At 41.3% G+C, this 17,083-nt stretch overlaps 1 protein-coding gene across 4 annotated transcripts in view; it reads right to left on the reverse strand.

The window, feature by feature from the left end:
* Positions 1-2,267: 2,267 nt before the first annotated feature.
* Positions 2,268-17,083, reverse strand: part of ZDHHC24 (zDHHC palmitoyltransferase 24) — a 28,332-nt gene continuing 13,516 nt past the window's right edge. For 2 of the 4 annotated variants that reach the window (XM_088468309.1, XM_088468306.1), the window contains exons 2-4: positions 11,963-12,220; positions 11,125-11,402; positions 2,268-10,296 (exon numbers count right to left, since the gene is read on the reverse strand). In XM_088468309.1, coding sequence (XP_088324435.1) covers positions 9,983-10,296; positions 11,125-11,402; positions 11,963-12,210 — 840 coding nt within the window. In that variant the 5' untranslated portion in view covers positions 12,211-12,220 and the 3' untranslated portion in view covers positions 2,268-9,982. Of the gene's footprint in view, positions 10,297-11,124; positions 11,403-11,962; positions 12,221-12,995; positions 13,246-17,083 lie in introns of those variants that run through there. The other 2 variants (XM_088468307.1, XM_088468310.1) reach the window with 2 other exon arrangements.

Genomic DNA, 17,083 nt, shown 5'->3' on the forward strand with positions numbered 1-17,083 from the left:
GCAAGGAGCTGGGACCTGAGCACATTTCTTCTCAGTTGTGGGAGCTAAGAAGGGGCTGCCCTGTAGCACCAGGAGCTTTTTCTGGGACAAGTCGTAGGCAGCCATGGTCCCCCTTCTGTCCTTAGCAGCTGCACCGACTTGTTATGGCCTGCAGTTTGGAGTATGTGTGATGAACTAAAGAAGGGGATTGATATTACTATAGGCCAAGCCACACATACTATATATTAGCATGTTGTTTAGCAAGTCTTGTCACAAACAAAATGTATACAAACCATGCAATGAATATACGGTTTACAAAACTGCATATAGTATTGCTACAAAAATATAATTTTTTTTACTTATACTTCAGAAGGGCGAGATAGCTGCATGTCAGAGCATTAAATACAATTAAAATCTTTAATCATTTTGTGCCTTAAATAAAGTTGGTGTACAATGAACTATCAGAAAGCACTCAGACGTGCTCAAAAAAAACAAATTCTTTATTTCGGAATATTCTGTATTTCGAGATACTGTATTTGGATATGGGAGACTCAACCTGTACAAGTGTCATTATTATGAATTGGGACACTACTAGCTTCATTCAGCTATAGGTGCGCATGGCTGGAATTATGTATGTTGGCCCACCAGAGAACTGGATGATGCTGCGTAGCACTAGCCTGTATGCCGATGTATAGCAACATCAGATGTTTTCCATCTGGCTTTACCCTGCGGTTTTGCTTACATTGCATTCTATTTAGGGCTTTTAAAACTGTCACGGTGTGCCATGGGCCTGTTGACCAACTATGTGGCACGGGCCATGTGCCTGATCGGTGATAGAAGTGCTACCTGAATGTCCTACAGCTTTCTGGTAGCTTTCTCTAGCAGCAAGGTTATACCGTCAGTTCTTCTCTTTTTCAATCCTATGATGTTTCAGCGATATTACCACCAGCTCTTGCAGTCCTCTGGCCTCATCTTCCTGCCAGCTTCTTCCTTCTTGACTAAATGACCACTGTTGTGCTCAAGGCTATATGGCCATCTTCTGTCTTGACTTGCTGGCAGCCAGTGTCCCTAATGTTCTATCGCTGTCTCCTGACTTCTTGTTGACATGGTGGTCTATTCTTTATTGGAGCAACTCTTTCAAGACTTCTAAAGTCGTTTATAGGGCCCACTATAAAGCACAATTCAAATGCTTACCGTGAGCGCCGATTGGCTTTCTGTTCCAGTTTGTATAAAACATCTCTTCTGCTGGAGTGGAGAAGTGAAAACTCCCTCCACCGGTGATCCCCAGCTGAGAACGCAGCATATCAGCCTAGTGCTGATGCGCTGTGTCTCTGTGCCGGCTCCACTGAACATGTGCAGGATCTCCCAAGCAAGCATCGAGAGATCCCGTGTGCAGCCCCCGGAGCAGGCAGCCGTCGCAGCAGGGACAGGGCTGTCCCTGCTTTGGTGGTAGGGCAACACCAGCTGCAGCTCTCGATCTCGACATAAAATGGAAGCTGCTCAAATCAATTTGGCAATACTCTTCAGGTGCATGAAAGGGGAGGGTCATACTAAACAGAAAAACAGAAAGGGGAGTATCCCCTAGAAATCCACCAGCACACCAAATTGTACCTGCAACAATACATGAAAACTATATGGTAATAGAAATTCAGAGATATTTGTTGCATGCATTTCTAAGTACATGGTAAGCTGCCAGGTCACTTCACGGCTTCTCCGATACTGGCAGTCCCTACTCTGCGTGATAACAGTGCCCACTCTGGGCCATGTAATTATCTGTTGTAAGGCCTCATGATAAAGGCACATACAGAAAACCATCCAAATTGAGAGCCAGCTTACCTGGCAGTCACCCCTGGGAACTCCAACTAGCACTACAAGAGCCAGCATGCCCGCCATTGCCCAGGTTATCGGCACTGCTATCCTGTAGATAGCAGTGCCGATAATGACAGAGGCGCCCAGCCCCCAAGTAATACATGAGGGAGAAGCAGTATCAGCGCAGATACTGCTTCTGCGCTTCATACATCTTCCCCAGTGTTCTGAAGAAATGAATGGATATCCCAGACCTATAATATAAAGGTTCGGAAGACTGTACTGCAATTAGAGTTAAAAAAAATAAATAAATACACACATCAGATAATACATTCCTCCCCGCCAACGCCCTCAAAAATACAACAAATCTTCTAAGTATTCAGTATTTATATACATTTATAATTAGTTTTTAAGAATTACACATTAAAATGTTAGAGAAAATAATTTTTATTAAAAAAAGTATCTTAAAACATTTGATCAGTGCATATTACAATCATTCAAATAACACAAAAACACAAGTTTTAAATAAAATACAAGAACAAATTTCCAATTTTTGCTCAATAACATTACCATTCTCAAAGGTTTGCTGCAAATCAATGCTATGTACTTAAAAACTTATATAAAAATGCATGAGTTTACTTGTAGCTGAAATTGTTTTATATTTTACAAAGGATCATCTAATGTAAGAATACAGTATGTCTCACTGTTTGATTCACAATAGCCAATATATATTTGGGAAAAATCGTGGGCTACAGTGTGCGCTAGTTTACATATGTATGGTATATTTTCCACATGACTAGAGCCCACCTGATCAGCACAGCATAAAAAAAAATTAAAATAAAGAAAGAAAATAGGTTATATAATCAGCGGCAACTCCTACCCTCTTAGATGAGGGGGGCTGCCGCTGCCAAAAGGAGGAGACTGGGGAGACACTTACAGCTGGGTCCCGGCACCTGCGCAAGAGATCTGACAGGTGCAGAGACCAGCACATGCATATATCACCGGCTACTAGGGACTGCATTGGCTGCAGCCCCTAGTAGCCGGGAGGGCTGGCCGAAAGGCAGAGGAGTGGCTTCCTACTGGAAGTCGCTCTCTGCTATAAGCAGCCAGGACTGGCAGTTCCAGGGGGAGGAGACCCCTCCCCACTGGGGCTGCCTGCTGTGTATGCGACTTGCAGGTAGCACTTCCAATGGGAAGCCACTGCCAGTCAGTCACAGTGTAGCCAGTGCAGTCACAGACTGCAACTGGGTCATTGAAGTGTCATATTCTACCTGGGGGGCTGGTTAAAATGGTATCCGTTCAGGAAGCCAGCCGTTGCAATGCCGACAGCCGGCTTCCCAACTACTTAATCCCGGCGAGGGTTAAATGACAGGCGTCGAAGTGATGTCGGGCATGGACAGCTGCGCGGGGGGAGGCTCAGGGGCTCCCGGGGGGGACTTGGGGATAGGCACCCCCCCCGGGAGGTTAGGGTTAGGCTAGGTGGAGGATGGGTTAGGCACCCCTGGGGGGAGATTAGTGTTAGGCACAGGGGGGAGGTTAGGCACCCTAAAGGAGGGTTAGGTGGTAGAATTAGATTAGTTTATACTTACCTTTAGGACAATCTGGATTTCCTGCTCTGGTCGAGCTGACGTTGCCGGGATTTGAACCATGCGGCCGGCGGTGCATCATACCAAATGCGTTAAGATGTATGCTGCTCATTGGAGTAGTGATGTACAAGTTAAAGTTGCAGGACTATCTTAGCTTGAGCTTAAGAAACAATACAGAATCAGTGCTGACCAAGTTCACATTATGACAGCAGGACCCTGTAAAATAAAACAAAACCACACTAGCCCTAGAGTTTGTTTCAACTGCATACGTAATGTATCCAATTTTCTAAAAAGAACAGGCAGAGAATTACATAGCAAACAATCAGATTGTAACTATCCTTTTATAGAATGCATGGACAAAACCTCCCAACTTCTTTAGGATCATTGAAAAATCTCCCCCATAGGCTCTTCCAGTACATTTGAAAACCTCTCGGGAGGGCAGACAAGCATGGCTGCCAGTCACAGTACCAAGATCTTTTAAATATCCTAAAAGGAGTATGAATTGGTCCAGTTTGTGACTTATAATACTTTAATCTACTAAGCGGCTACATCTACGTGCAAGGCTGAGACAGACTATAAGAAACTGATAAATTGGCTTTGAAGATTAAAGAAATTATACACTGAAGCTGGCCAATTACATGCCAGAAGGTACACTGTCACTGAACACACTTCTGCTCACAACTGAATGGCATTTCATTGTATGTACATGACTGTTTGAATACTCGGTCTAAGAAAACTTCCACAACACAACAGGAGACTTCTAAGTGGACTTTTCTCTGAGGGACTGTTCACCACAGAAGCATAAAGTTATGAAGCATCAAGTTTATAATGTTTTGTTTATTCATTTGGTCTATCATAACTGTGGTACTGGCTTTCAAAACGTTCTGCTAATTTACAGTTGTCTCATTGTTACATTTAATGTATGATGCTTAGTTTTTAAATATATTTATTTTTGAAATTAGTAACATTTAGCAAATTCCATGTTTCAAGAAATCACACCAACTGATTATCTGCTTAAATACATTTTATAGGCTATTTGTTGCTTTATAGAGAGTGCCGAGTTGAAGTGCTTTGTGTAAGTGGACACTAGCACAGTTGGGAGAAGCTTTTACACCGCAGACAGGACTCCGAAGGGGATTTCAAAGCCTCTCTGCTTACTACATCAAATGCCATATGACTGTGGTTGCCATGGTAGTCATCACATGACACTGTACAAACAATGCAGAATTATAAATCATTATTGGCAACCTGGAGGAACAAAGCAAGGAAAGATGATAATCATCAAGATTTCTCTTACATCCTGCCATAGTGGTTTACAGTAGTTTATTAAAAACAAAAAGTTACTTTTATGGGATTTCTGCTGTAAGGCTCAATACGTTTTTCTTACATGCAGTAGCCTTTTTTCTACCACCAGACGCCAATGAAATGAATTCTGTAGTTGGTATAAACTTGAACATGACAAACTGAATTGACCCAGAAAAGGCTGTACGGCTCAGCCAAACACAAGCAGTTTTTGCATGCTAACCTTATTGTTTGTTTGCAAGTGGGAAAACCACTTGATATTGAATGAACAAAATATTGTTTTTTTTCTTTATTAAAGTGGTAAGAGAGGGCTTCAGAGAGACTTAATCTAAAGAAGGAATTCCTTAACCCATGAGTGTTTGTCTAAAAAGGGATGTTAGTCTTTGATGGGGGTGATGCTGTGTTTATTGGTCCCCCATAGAGGTCCCACAGTGACCAAGCTCATGTTATGACAGATGGATCCAACATTACTGGGTTTCCCTTTTATAGGGTGACTGGGGGGGGATTCAAAAGGTTCTATCTCCACCCCCCTCCAAACTATTTATTTCTTAAAAGAATTAACTATGCTCAACCAATGCCATCATTATAATATTCTTCCCTGAGCAATTTAATCAGCTTTAACAAAATTAGAAAAAAAAAAAAGCTTTATATATTTGATATGTATCATAGTTTTTAGTTTCGTTGTTGAACTTTACATAGTGACATTAATAAACCTTTGCAAACGCCAACAAATAAAATAAATATTGCAGGAGCAGAGGAATTAAAGTAACATTGGGGACATGTTTGAAAGCTATTTTACAAGTAACTAGGGAGAAAATAAGGTGTTGCCCACAGCAACGGATTACAGCTGTTATTGTAGAAAAGGAAAACATCTGGTTGCTATGGGCAGCACCACACTTTTTGAATGTTTTTCCAAACCTTTAGTTTCAGTATACAAACAAGGAGAGCATTGCTTAACACATGGAATTATGTAGTGCCATTAGCTTGCATTCATCTACAGAAAACTAGTGGTGTATTTTTTTCAAGCATTCCAAAGGTGTTTCCATCCATTCAATTTAATAAACGCAAGACAAAACATATGAAAAACATGCACAAACTGCATATATCATTTTGGTGGAATCTATTAATAATCAAAATGTATAATGCATTAATTTCCATTAAACAAAAACAACTAGCTGCCAAAAACCGGGTTAAAATATGAAAGGTTATAAGAAGGGGTAAACCTATAATTCAAGTACAAAGTAAGGAATTAGCTTCCTCTATTTACCCATGACCTTTATAGGGCTGTGAAGACTTGGGTATTTGGTGGAATGGGAGTGTGCAGATTTCAGCAAGACTTCAGTCTCTAAGCTTTGAGAAGAGTGCAGTGGTACAGTATTATAAACAGTGGTTTTATGGAAAAGAAGTTTCATATATTTTTCGTACACAAGGAGATCAGATAGTTCTTGAGAAATCCAATGTATATTATTCTTAAAATATAAAAAGTAGACCTCTGCGAACACAAAAAGGATATTATACATCTCCATCCACAGTGCTTAGCATTGCTGTCTCCCAGCACTGGGGTCTTGGGATTGATTCAGGCCAAGGCTGTGTGGAGTTTGTATGGGTTTCCTCCAGGTATTCCGGTTTCTTCTCACAAAGTCCAAAACCATACTGGTAGGTTAATTGGCTACTGACAATAAAAGTCACCCTAGTATGTTGTCGGTGTGTGGTCGGGGATTTAGAAGGTAAGCACCAATGTAGCAGGGACTTATGTAAATATTTACTTGAGTAAGAAGGTTATCTCATCCTCAGAAAATATGTGAAGTGCTGCGAGACCTATTGGGTAGCAAGGTGCTATATAAAGAATTATTAATTTCCTTTCCTTTAAAACTCCATGGCAGCAGTGAAGAAACAAACTATAAAAACAACCCCAGATGGTTTTGAAAACTTTACTAATGGTGCATACACACGGTCAGATTTTTCTTCAGATCTGAACGATAACGATTTAAAAAATCATTCAATCGTTCATATCTGAAGGAAAATCTGACATATCTGTCAGATGAACGATTTGAACGATGCGCGTACCCGATGGTCAGATAACGATATCTGACATCTGATGTGTTTGCAGTCAGACTTGGACGATTCCATTCATTTTAAAGCAGTCAAAAATCGTTCAATCGTTCAAATCTTTGGTAAAATCGTTCAGTCGTTCAAATCTTTGGTAAAATCGTTCAGTCGTTCATCTGACAGATCTGACAAATCTGACAGTGTGTATGCTCCATAAGAGCCCTACAAGACAGTCAGGTAACACAGGTGGGTAATATCTGGCTGCCATGGAGTATTAAGCTAAAGGAAATTAACAGGTATAATTTGATTATTATCTTTTCACTCCATGGAAGCCAACCACAAATCAGATGCACCCAAGAAATAGTGAAAGGGCAGATAAATTCAAATCAACAGTACAAGTAATTGCATCAAAAGGACTAAGGGGGGAATTCAATTGGCCGTGAGAAAATGCTTTTCCGTGAAAAACGGCTTATGGTAGTTATCATGCAATCCTATTAGCAACAAAAAGTTTTCCGAACCTCCTGAGTACAGTAGGTGAAAAGTTGTGCAAGACACCTGTTTTTAGCTAAAAATGTTGGGGCTTGGTTCAGAACCAATAGGACTTCCTCCTTAATGACTAATTAGGCAAAAATAAGTTTTTAATTAGCTTAATTTGGCCAATAATTTTTGGCATGTAAAAGTACAAAGTGCAGGAAAATGGGTTAATTGATGAGGGACAGACGGGTATTTGGGGGTGCTATATGAATGGGACAGGTATATGGGGGTGCTATATGAATGGGACTGGTGTTTTTAAGATTGCAGGTGAGTGTTAGAGGAGTATTTTGTTTTTGTTTGTTTTTTAAAAATGCCTTTAAAATGACACATATATACTTACAGGCATTTTATGCACCCATTTATTTTGCCAAAAAAACACTTGCTTTCCATTATTATTTGGCTACAAATATGCATAAAACAGCCATCTGACACAATTTAAGGACCGCAAATACTTTTATTAGGGCCACTAATTACTTCTATATTGTTATCCTATATCACTTTGCCTTTTTTGGGGTACAGGCAGATTCCCCATTTTCTCCTATACTTATTGCTGGTAAAAGCAGGAAGAATTTTCGCACAAATGCCGCTTCATGACTTTTAGAATTGAATTGCGCAAAAAACGGGTGCACGCATAAACAAGATAAGCAGACTTTGCACCCGACAGGTGCGAAAAATTAAAGCATTATCCTGGCTAACTGAATTCCCCCCTAAGGCATAAATAAGACCAACCTGATGCTTTGCATAACTTGTCTGCTGAATCTTGGGCCATGCATGTTCTGGAAAGATATTCTGACAAAGTCGAGGGTATGCAATAATTGTTTCTTTTGTCATTGATTGGTCACAATCACAGTGAAGAACTAACAATTTTGTTATTGAAACTACTTTATAAAAAGTTCTTTACAGCACAAAGCATGTAGTTCTTGGGTACAAGCTCTGGAAAGTATGGCTTTTTGGAGCTTCGTCCATATGGGAAATGCAGTAAAATCCTTTGACCACATTTTAGCATTAGTACATACCACTTGAGAAATATCTTGTAAAGACTCATAAGGATCAGGTGGTACTGCTTTTAATACTGTGCTACATTAAAACTTTAAGATGTTACAAAAGGCTAGACAAAAGGTCTGGTTCTTGGTTTGAAAACAGAACTGCCCATCTACTGTATTACTGCACCACAACATAGATTTTTTTTTTTTTTACCAAATTCCATTTTCTTGCTTTAGGTTTGACAATTACTTTGTACTAAAACTTCTTTGTTTTGTTTTTTTTGTAGAGCCTGCTAAAGCTGCACGCCCCCAAAACAGCGTATCTTTATTGGGATGTAGAATTTGTACCTGATGCAGGTGGCAAAGGACAAGGCTATACATGTGCAATCTCCAAGCCACTGCATGGCTAAATTGGAAGCACTGTTGTCACTTCTACTGCTCATCTCTTTGGGGCAGATTCCATTCAATGCAATTTATCTGGCAGCTACAGTAGGCAGATTCCACTCACATCTGCATTAGCTGCAAAAAGAATCTGTCTTCTAAAGTTAATGCATACAAGCAGCCAGAACAGGTCCTGTCGCCTTACGCACATAACTGAATTGTGAGAAATAATTCTAGATGAAAATTACATTCCATCAAGAAGCTTCACACAAAGACCATTTTTTTTTTTTTTTACCAAGCTCATCTATATGAAATATGCAAATAAATAGCACTTTAAATTGTGTAAAATACAAAAAAATATTTGTGTAACAGTAGCATATTATTCAGGGTAAAGTAGCAAAAAGCACAAAGACTAATCAACATTGCTGTCTACATAGAACACGGACATTGCGGCTAAACGTGGAAAAACAGGATGCAGTGATCTATGACATACATGACAAACAACAATGTACAGCATGACAATATGATGTTCTACTTTTAATTGCATTGCCAGTCTTCTGTATATGTTCATTAGCCTTCAAGCTTTGCTACTTTTCCCCTAATATGTTACTTTTCCCATAATATTTGTGTGAATTGTGTAACTGAAAGTACTATATTAACTAAAGTACCATATTGATGGCAGTGCCAAAATACTGTACTCACAAAACCTTAGCGCAAGAACTGCCGCTACTCTAGTGAAGTTGTGCCACGCTAAGAGCATAGCTGAGTAAGAATACATCTGTATATGAAGTATATTTCAAATTCAATATTGAATTTTTTAAATTGAGTGTGCAAGAGAAAAGATCTCATGAGCTACAAAGTCTTTATATGTTTTATATTATGAGCATAGCCAAGTCCACCTCTTTTTCTGTGCATAATAGTACAATGTACCATAAAAATAAACACCTTTTCCCTTGTTATTGCATGTAATCAGTTTACATGTTGCACAATTGTGGCGTATTATAGAGTGTGAGGAAACTGATGCTAAAAGTCTTGTGATGCTAAATTACTGTACAAATGTAAAAAAAAGGAAACTTACATTTTGAAATATAGGAGGAATATTATGTTGAGAAGATTTAAAATAAACACAGCATTAAAGAAAAAAAAAAAATTAAATTATCCTCACCCCCGAATTGAGGGCGATGACAAACTGCTTTTTTTTTTTTTTTCAAAAGCCCACCTGAAAAATAGTAAAGGTGCGAGCATCTCTAATGGTTTAAGAAAACAAGCTTCAAAAGTTAAGGCCTAATCTCAAGACGATGTGCCATAGATACTTACACAACAAACATAATCGGAGGTACAAATATACAGGGAAAGCAGAAGCTATTGGGTAGATTTCTTCGATGACACAGTAATAGAACGATTCCCAGGTTCAAAGTTAATCCCATCTCCAGGTAATCTTGATTGAATCCATGGCGACAGCCAAATCAGGTACCACCTTTCTCCCAGAAAGTTTGTGGCATTTTTCTTCCAACCATAGTTATAATCATTTTCATGGCCACCAAACCATTCTTTGGTGGTTGATCCACGGTAGAGAAGTACACAGTGCAGAGTAAGGAAAACCAGACAAAAGAGGAAGCCCACAACACAGGTATCAGCCACAAAGGCAAAAATAAAGGTTGATGCTGACACCTGGCCTATAAAACAATGAAAATGGTAGAAATGTTTTAGCAGATGTCAGGGGAATAAAATCTAATGTCAAACCAACAGGTCTATAAAAGCAGCATTGACCTAGATGAGAATTATACATGTAGAAATATGAACAGTCTTATGGGACAACTATACATAGGCCTGGAGGGGGGGGGGGGGGGGGGGGGACAGGTGGCTTCTTTGATACAAATGCAGAGGCCATTTTAATAGATGTACTTCGAGTACTTTGAACTTCCGACAATACTAGAGTGTCTTTCTTTCTGTTATGCAGCAAGCTTTAGCCATGGACCTGCCAACAAGCTCCGGTCCTCAGAGGTGCAAGGGGCCAGAAAAAGATACGTTTGTGCATACTGTACACTGCAGCACATAAATAGCCCTTTACTGAGCTCCAGTAATGTAGGAGATTTGACTGTAAAGGTACAATAAAAATGCCCCCGATGTGTTGTTTTATAAACAATTAATGTATATATAGAGTTTGTACTGCATACTCTCATGACTGATACATTTATAATTTAATGTATGCATAATGACGAGTGGGCATTTCACTGGTCCCCCAGAATGGATAGACTATTTATTTTGATATCAAAAAAGTTATACAGTAGTTTAGAATCATTTAAATCTGCAAATATGTTTACATATCCATGATATAAACAAAAGAAGATAGCTTATTATCAGCTGGGCTGATACTAAGCCGCTGGAATTTTTCAGCTGTTAATGATGTATGGTAACGGGTGTTTGCTACCTTTTTTTGTTTAGTAAAAAAAAAAAAAAAAACATTGTGGAACTGTATTAAATAACATGTAATAGTTACTTACCTATGATCAACATCATCCAAGGCATTAGAAGCAGAAAGAAGCTGTGAAGACTGAAACCCTCATGCATCAAGTCCATGAAAATTTCAGCATTGAGGATGGTGGCAAGAAACAGTGCCAGTAACCCATGCATTAACGCACAAAGGAAGTATCGATAGTTTGAATAGCCGACACACTTTCCAAGTAGAGTGCAGTGGTGATCACGTCGAAGAACACACACGTTGCAATCATAGCAGTGGTGGCATCTTGGAGGAATGTGTGTCTGACAGGTATAACAGTACCTAACATAAAGAGATACAATCATCATACATGTGCCTAAAGAAGAGCATGTCAAATCATAACACTAATGCTGCTAATACTATTACTACTGTAACTTTAGTGCTGCTTCACAGATATGTTGCAGTGGGGGAACAAAATATTTTAAAAATAGTACAGAAATAAACAGTTGTAGCTAAAACCTGAAGAATAACCAATACGAACAAGTTGGATGCATATATCGTTGTGTTTCAAACAAATGACTCAAGTAATATGTGTATTAGAAGTTAGAACTGTAAAAACACAACAACAAAGCCTTGGCTGTTCATTGAGTGGCAAAATGTTGCCAAATGTATTACAGAACTGTTCATTTAATGCACACACTGCATTGCAATTCATGTACTGGAATGTCTGTGCAGAGCAAAAACTGCAGTCATACATTGTAGCCATTTAATTTGTGGAGACCTGGCAAAGGCTGACTTGGCATTGGGTTTGCTGCACACATACATTTCAGTTGAAATAAAAGAATGGTGTTAGATGTGAAATACAGCTTTATATGGTAGAACAAAACACACGTTATACTCACACCCAGCCTTGACCAGTGCTGCCATGCTCCAGGAAGACACCCTTAATGGTAGCATTACTTTGGACAAACTTTAACATGTTCCCCAATACATTAAATAAGAGATACGATGTTAGCATCAAAAGAGGGAACTGTTCACTTCCTGAATTTTTGAGGATCAGATAAAACATTTCCAGAGTTACAGAAGAAACAAGAATACATGTTATGCACACAGGTAGCACCAGTGCAGGGTCCCAGCGGCCTGTCTGCATGATTTCACTCCTGTAAAATACAAATAAATATTGTAACAAATCTGACAGCGCAGTATACCTTAGAAAGCTTCTGTTACAGTAATAATACATAACGGTACATATTTGTGTTATTGTAAACTATTCTTGTCGATCAGTGGAACTGCACACTGGTCTATTACCTTGAATAATACTACACATAGGACAATTTCTAGATCACCCACAGCTTTCATTTAATTTTCATATATATCTCTTTCATGAATGAAAATAGCCATTCAGTGCCCTGGACTATGAAACAGGAAGTTACAGTAGTGAAACCAGGAAGAACCAGTGAGTATACCCTGAAGCTGTCTTACATTGTAAGGGCAGTGAGTATACCCTGAAGCTGTCTTACATTGTAAGGGCACAGTCATACCCTTATATTAAGGCTGAATCTAAAAAAAAAACGCATTCTCCCACAGTCAACTCCCGAGGGGGTGGGCATGGTGTTTAAGGGGCTACACCTCAAAAGCTATTGGAGGTACCAAGCTGAAATTTGGCATGGGCGGGTAGAACTGTCACTCGGTGCATCATTTCAGGGCAAAAACATAAAAAATGAGGATTTGGGAGTTCCAACTGTCAGTTTTTTTCTGACACTCCCAGTTAGGACCACTTATCTGCTGTTCTCTATGGGGAATTTTTGGGAAGACATAACTCAGGGTAGGGGACGAATTTAGACTTGGGGTTTGTTTTATTAGGTAGCTATTGTTCCAGGGTAGGTGCTTTTGGGGTTCAGGTAAATTAGAAAGTTACAGTTTTTAAACTATTACCTGAAGAATCCGTCATTGTAGAGATAGGAAGTTTCAACTTGTTGCGCAGCCTCAGTAGGAGCCTCCAAGCAGGTGTACTCACTGTGGCTTCGCTTGGGTGCACCAAGATGGCGGTCCTCTGCATGCGGGGGCCAGGACCAGGGGAAAGGAAGCCAGCGTTTGCTGTGGCCAGGATCCGTAAGGAGGTAGTAAGCGTTTGCAGAAGCTGAGACCCGGAAGAGAAAGCAGACGGCGGTGGCAGCGGGGCAGGCAGTAGAACCCGGGGGAGGTAGCCGGTGTCAGCGGCAGATGTAGGCTCGTGAAGCCTGCATCGGTGTGTAAAAAAAAATGTAACTTGTACAAAAAAAAAAAAACCTGCGTTCCCCCTCCTCCCCCAAAAGAACAACCAGCGCACCGGGTTTTTAGTGACCCAGTGATGGTTGTGCAAAATACGGGGGGGACAAATGACGTAGGGGTCCCCCATATTCAGCGCAACCAGCACTGGGCTCTGATCCGGTCCTGGTTCTGGAAATAAAGAGGGAAAAAAACAAAAAATGAGTAGGGTCCTCTGTATTTTCTAGAACCAGCACCGGACTTTTTCTAGCCGGGACCTGATGCCCGGGTTCCTCAGCCGAAGCATCAACCCTGAAAAGATTGGTCAGCCCAGGCCGGGGATCTAGGGACCCCCCCAATAAAGGGGTCCCCATCTCCAGGGCACCCCGGGCCTAGGCTGATAGCCCGGGGCTATCCCCGGCTCCCCCGGGGACTTTTATGAGTTAAAACAGAAAATGTAACCGAATGGCCGTGGGACACCTAGCCTCTAACGCTTTAGGAAGTTTGATAGGTTATAGGCAACAGGACAAAAGACACCTCCTGCCGGCATCGCATATCTGAGTGCCTGGTCCAAAGACGCAGCATTGCATCACCATTGCGACCATCGGCCATCTGAGTAAGCCTAATGCCGCATATCCTCTACACGATATCGTGTAGTGAGTCCCCAGCAGTGGTGTGCTCAATGTCCTTAACGACATTGAGCACATACATTGAACGATATCATTCAGTGCCTGCACATTCCCTCATTCACGTACCTGCACAACCTGACCATATCATCAGGTTGGACGGCAGGTTCGGGATATGAGTGACGTCAACAACGACCAGCGGGATCGCGCATCACTGGTCGTTGACGTCATATCCACTGGACAACATAATGAACGATAACGATGTCGTTCATTATATCGTCTAGTGTATATGCGGCTTAAGATCACTCTGATTGGCCACCTCATCTGCGCTGCCGGAAGATGCAGACACTGGCCTTGGCACTCTAAAAAATGTGAATACCACAGCCTCATTTTCGGGAACGCTGCCCAACGTCACATCCTCCTTGACCCAGAAAAGCTTAGGGGGCACTGTGTGCAACGACACTGGACCCATTCTACACATGTGCGTTCCTCTGCCATTAGACTTGTACGCAAATCATCTAGTTTGCGTACAAAACTGAATCAGGCCCACAGACCCAATTTTAAACACATTTTAATACAATTTAGTAAAAATGCAATGACAAATTATGTAAGGCTATCCATACTTATATTAATAATAAGCATGTAAATTATAATCCAGCGCTCCCAATGCTGTGTTAGCAGCTTCCAATATAATTCTGGGATTATAGCTTTAAAAGGGATGCGGTCAGGATACCGGCGGATGCTATACTGCCGGCCGATATCGCGACACTGAAAGCCCAACATGGGACTAAAGATAGAAATCCTGACGCCTATCATTAGCCCCACTACGAAATCCCGAACCCCCGGCATACCGAACAAAGGTTCTAGCCATGGGGGGAGGGTTAGGTTTAGGACCCCCAGGAGGGACTTAGGGTCAGGCACCCGCCCCGGGAGGGTTAGGGTAGGGAAAGGGGGGTTAGGCACCACCCCCCACAGGAGGGTTAGGGTGCGGGGAGGATAGGGTTAGGCATTAACGTAGGGAGGTTAGGGGTAGGCACCACTAAGGGAGGGTTAGGGGGTCGGGGGGGAGAGAAAGGGGTATGGATAGGGTACTTAACTGCCCTATAGGGATTTAAATCAGCCGGTCTGCAGCTGTCGGTATTTGATCCGGCAGCATTACATACCGATTCCCTTTAAATGCATGATGGAAGCGTTTATAATGTAACCAAATAGAAGTTCTATAGCAAGGTGGACTGAACAAACAAACACAAACATGTTTATAGCCCTTTTGGGTCTTAGCATTCATGTGGATGCAAGATTGACACATACCACCAACCTAAACATAGTTGTAGACCAAGTACACTCCTTCATGGCAATGGTAGTCCCTGATGGCAGTGACCTTTTTCAGCAGAATAATGCGCAATCCCACACTGCAAAGATTGGTCAGGAATGGTTTCAGAAACATGACTAAGTATAAGATGTTGGCTTGGCCTCCAAATTCCCCAGATCTCAGTTCAATTGAGCATCTGTGGAATGTGCTGGAAAATTATTATATATATATATATATATATATATATATATCTCTCATTTACTTTATTTATTAACAGTTTCTTATATAGCGCAGCATATTCCGTTGCGCTTTACAATTGGAAACATTGATAGAACAAAACAGGGTAATAACAGACAGACAGAGGTAAGAGGGCCCTGCTTTCAAGCTTACACTCATATATATATATATATATATATATATATATAGCATGTTGTTGCTAGAAAGTTACTTCTAATGTTATGTAAGTACAATCCAATACATTCTCAGACAGATACTATTAAACCAAGCATGGTTAAAAGTTATACAAACCTAATAAATTATAGTTTATCATCAATTTGGTCATTATTTATAATCATTAAATAAATAAAAAGATACATACACACATGTTGTGTTCCCACTAGGCTGTTTCAGTGGGACTCTGGACCCTGGCCGACTTTAAAATGCTAATATGCCTCCTGCCCTTATGGAGGCGTAGTGTTCCTGCTAGGCTGTTTCAGCGGGGCACCATTCACTGTCCGATTTGAAGTTGCTGAAATACGCCCTGCCCTTATGGCGGCATGCCGCCGAAACAGCCGTCTACACCCGCGGGCTGCAGTGTCCTACGTGTGGGAGTTCAGGTGAAAACTGCCAGCGAGTGAATAGATGCCGTGCACATATGCATGGCATCTATTGACACTGCAGGGAAAAATTGAAGGCAGTCCAGCATTTCCGTGAGTGCTGGGCATGCCCCCTACAGTGATAAAAAGTGGGCAAGTCTCATGTAGACGCTCCTTTTCTAGTGGCCATGGTCCTTTTTCGGAGCAATGCCCTCCAGGGACAGCCATCCTGCCCCCTGCCCACCCTAGAAGGAACACTAGAGGCACCCTGCTGATCATAGGCTGACGCCACGGGCCTGTGGCGACTTGGAAACCCAGCTCCAGCTCCCGACGAGCTTGAGGCTAGGGGGTAAGATTAGGCTGCAGGAAATGTGGGTTAGGGTTAGGGATGTGCAGGCTCGGATAGGTTCGAGTTTGCACGTTGAGTTCGGATTTTTCCCTCTAAAAAAACGGAACTCAGAAAGAGGCAAAACGTCATCTTGCATGGACGAACATCATCATTCCTGGACTTTTGTTTTCAGAGTTCCGTTTTTTTGGAGGGAAAAATCCGAACTCAACGTGCAAACTCGAACCTATACGAGTCTGCACATCCCTAGTTAGGGTACATACCTGCAAGCATCGGGATTCTGACTGTCGGGATGCTGCTGTTGGTATTCTGATCGCAGGCATCCCGCGACTGCCCAGTCTCTCTTACAGTAGTCACCTCCACCTAGCAGCTATTCCTAGAATACATCTTTTTTTTTACCCAAAATGCATCCAAAACTATTTCCCAGTCTTTCATAGTGTTCTGTCTCAACTACTGCAACCTCCTTCCTATGCGCCATCTCAATTCTACATTCACCCCACCCCTTTGCATATTGATCCTCATACCCTCCAGAAACCAATACAAATTACTCACCACCACATACAAAGCCTTGAATAATAATACCATTATTTCATACATCTCAAAACTCAGCATAAAATACAGGGGGAGATGTATGAAGGGACGTCTAACAAGCAGTAAATGTCTGGACTTGCTTCAGCCGT

Source organism: Taudactylus pleione, unplaced genomic scaffold, assembly GCF_031769625.1.
Source record: "Taudactylus pleione unplaced genomic scaffold, aTauple2 ptg000085l, whole genome shotgun sequence".
NCBI classification, from domain to species: domain Eukaryota; kingdom Metazoa; phylum Chordata; class Amphibia; order Anura; family Myobatrachidae; genus Taudactylus; species Taudactylus pleione.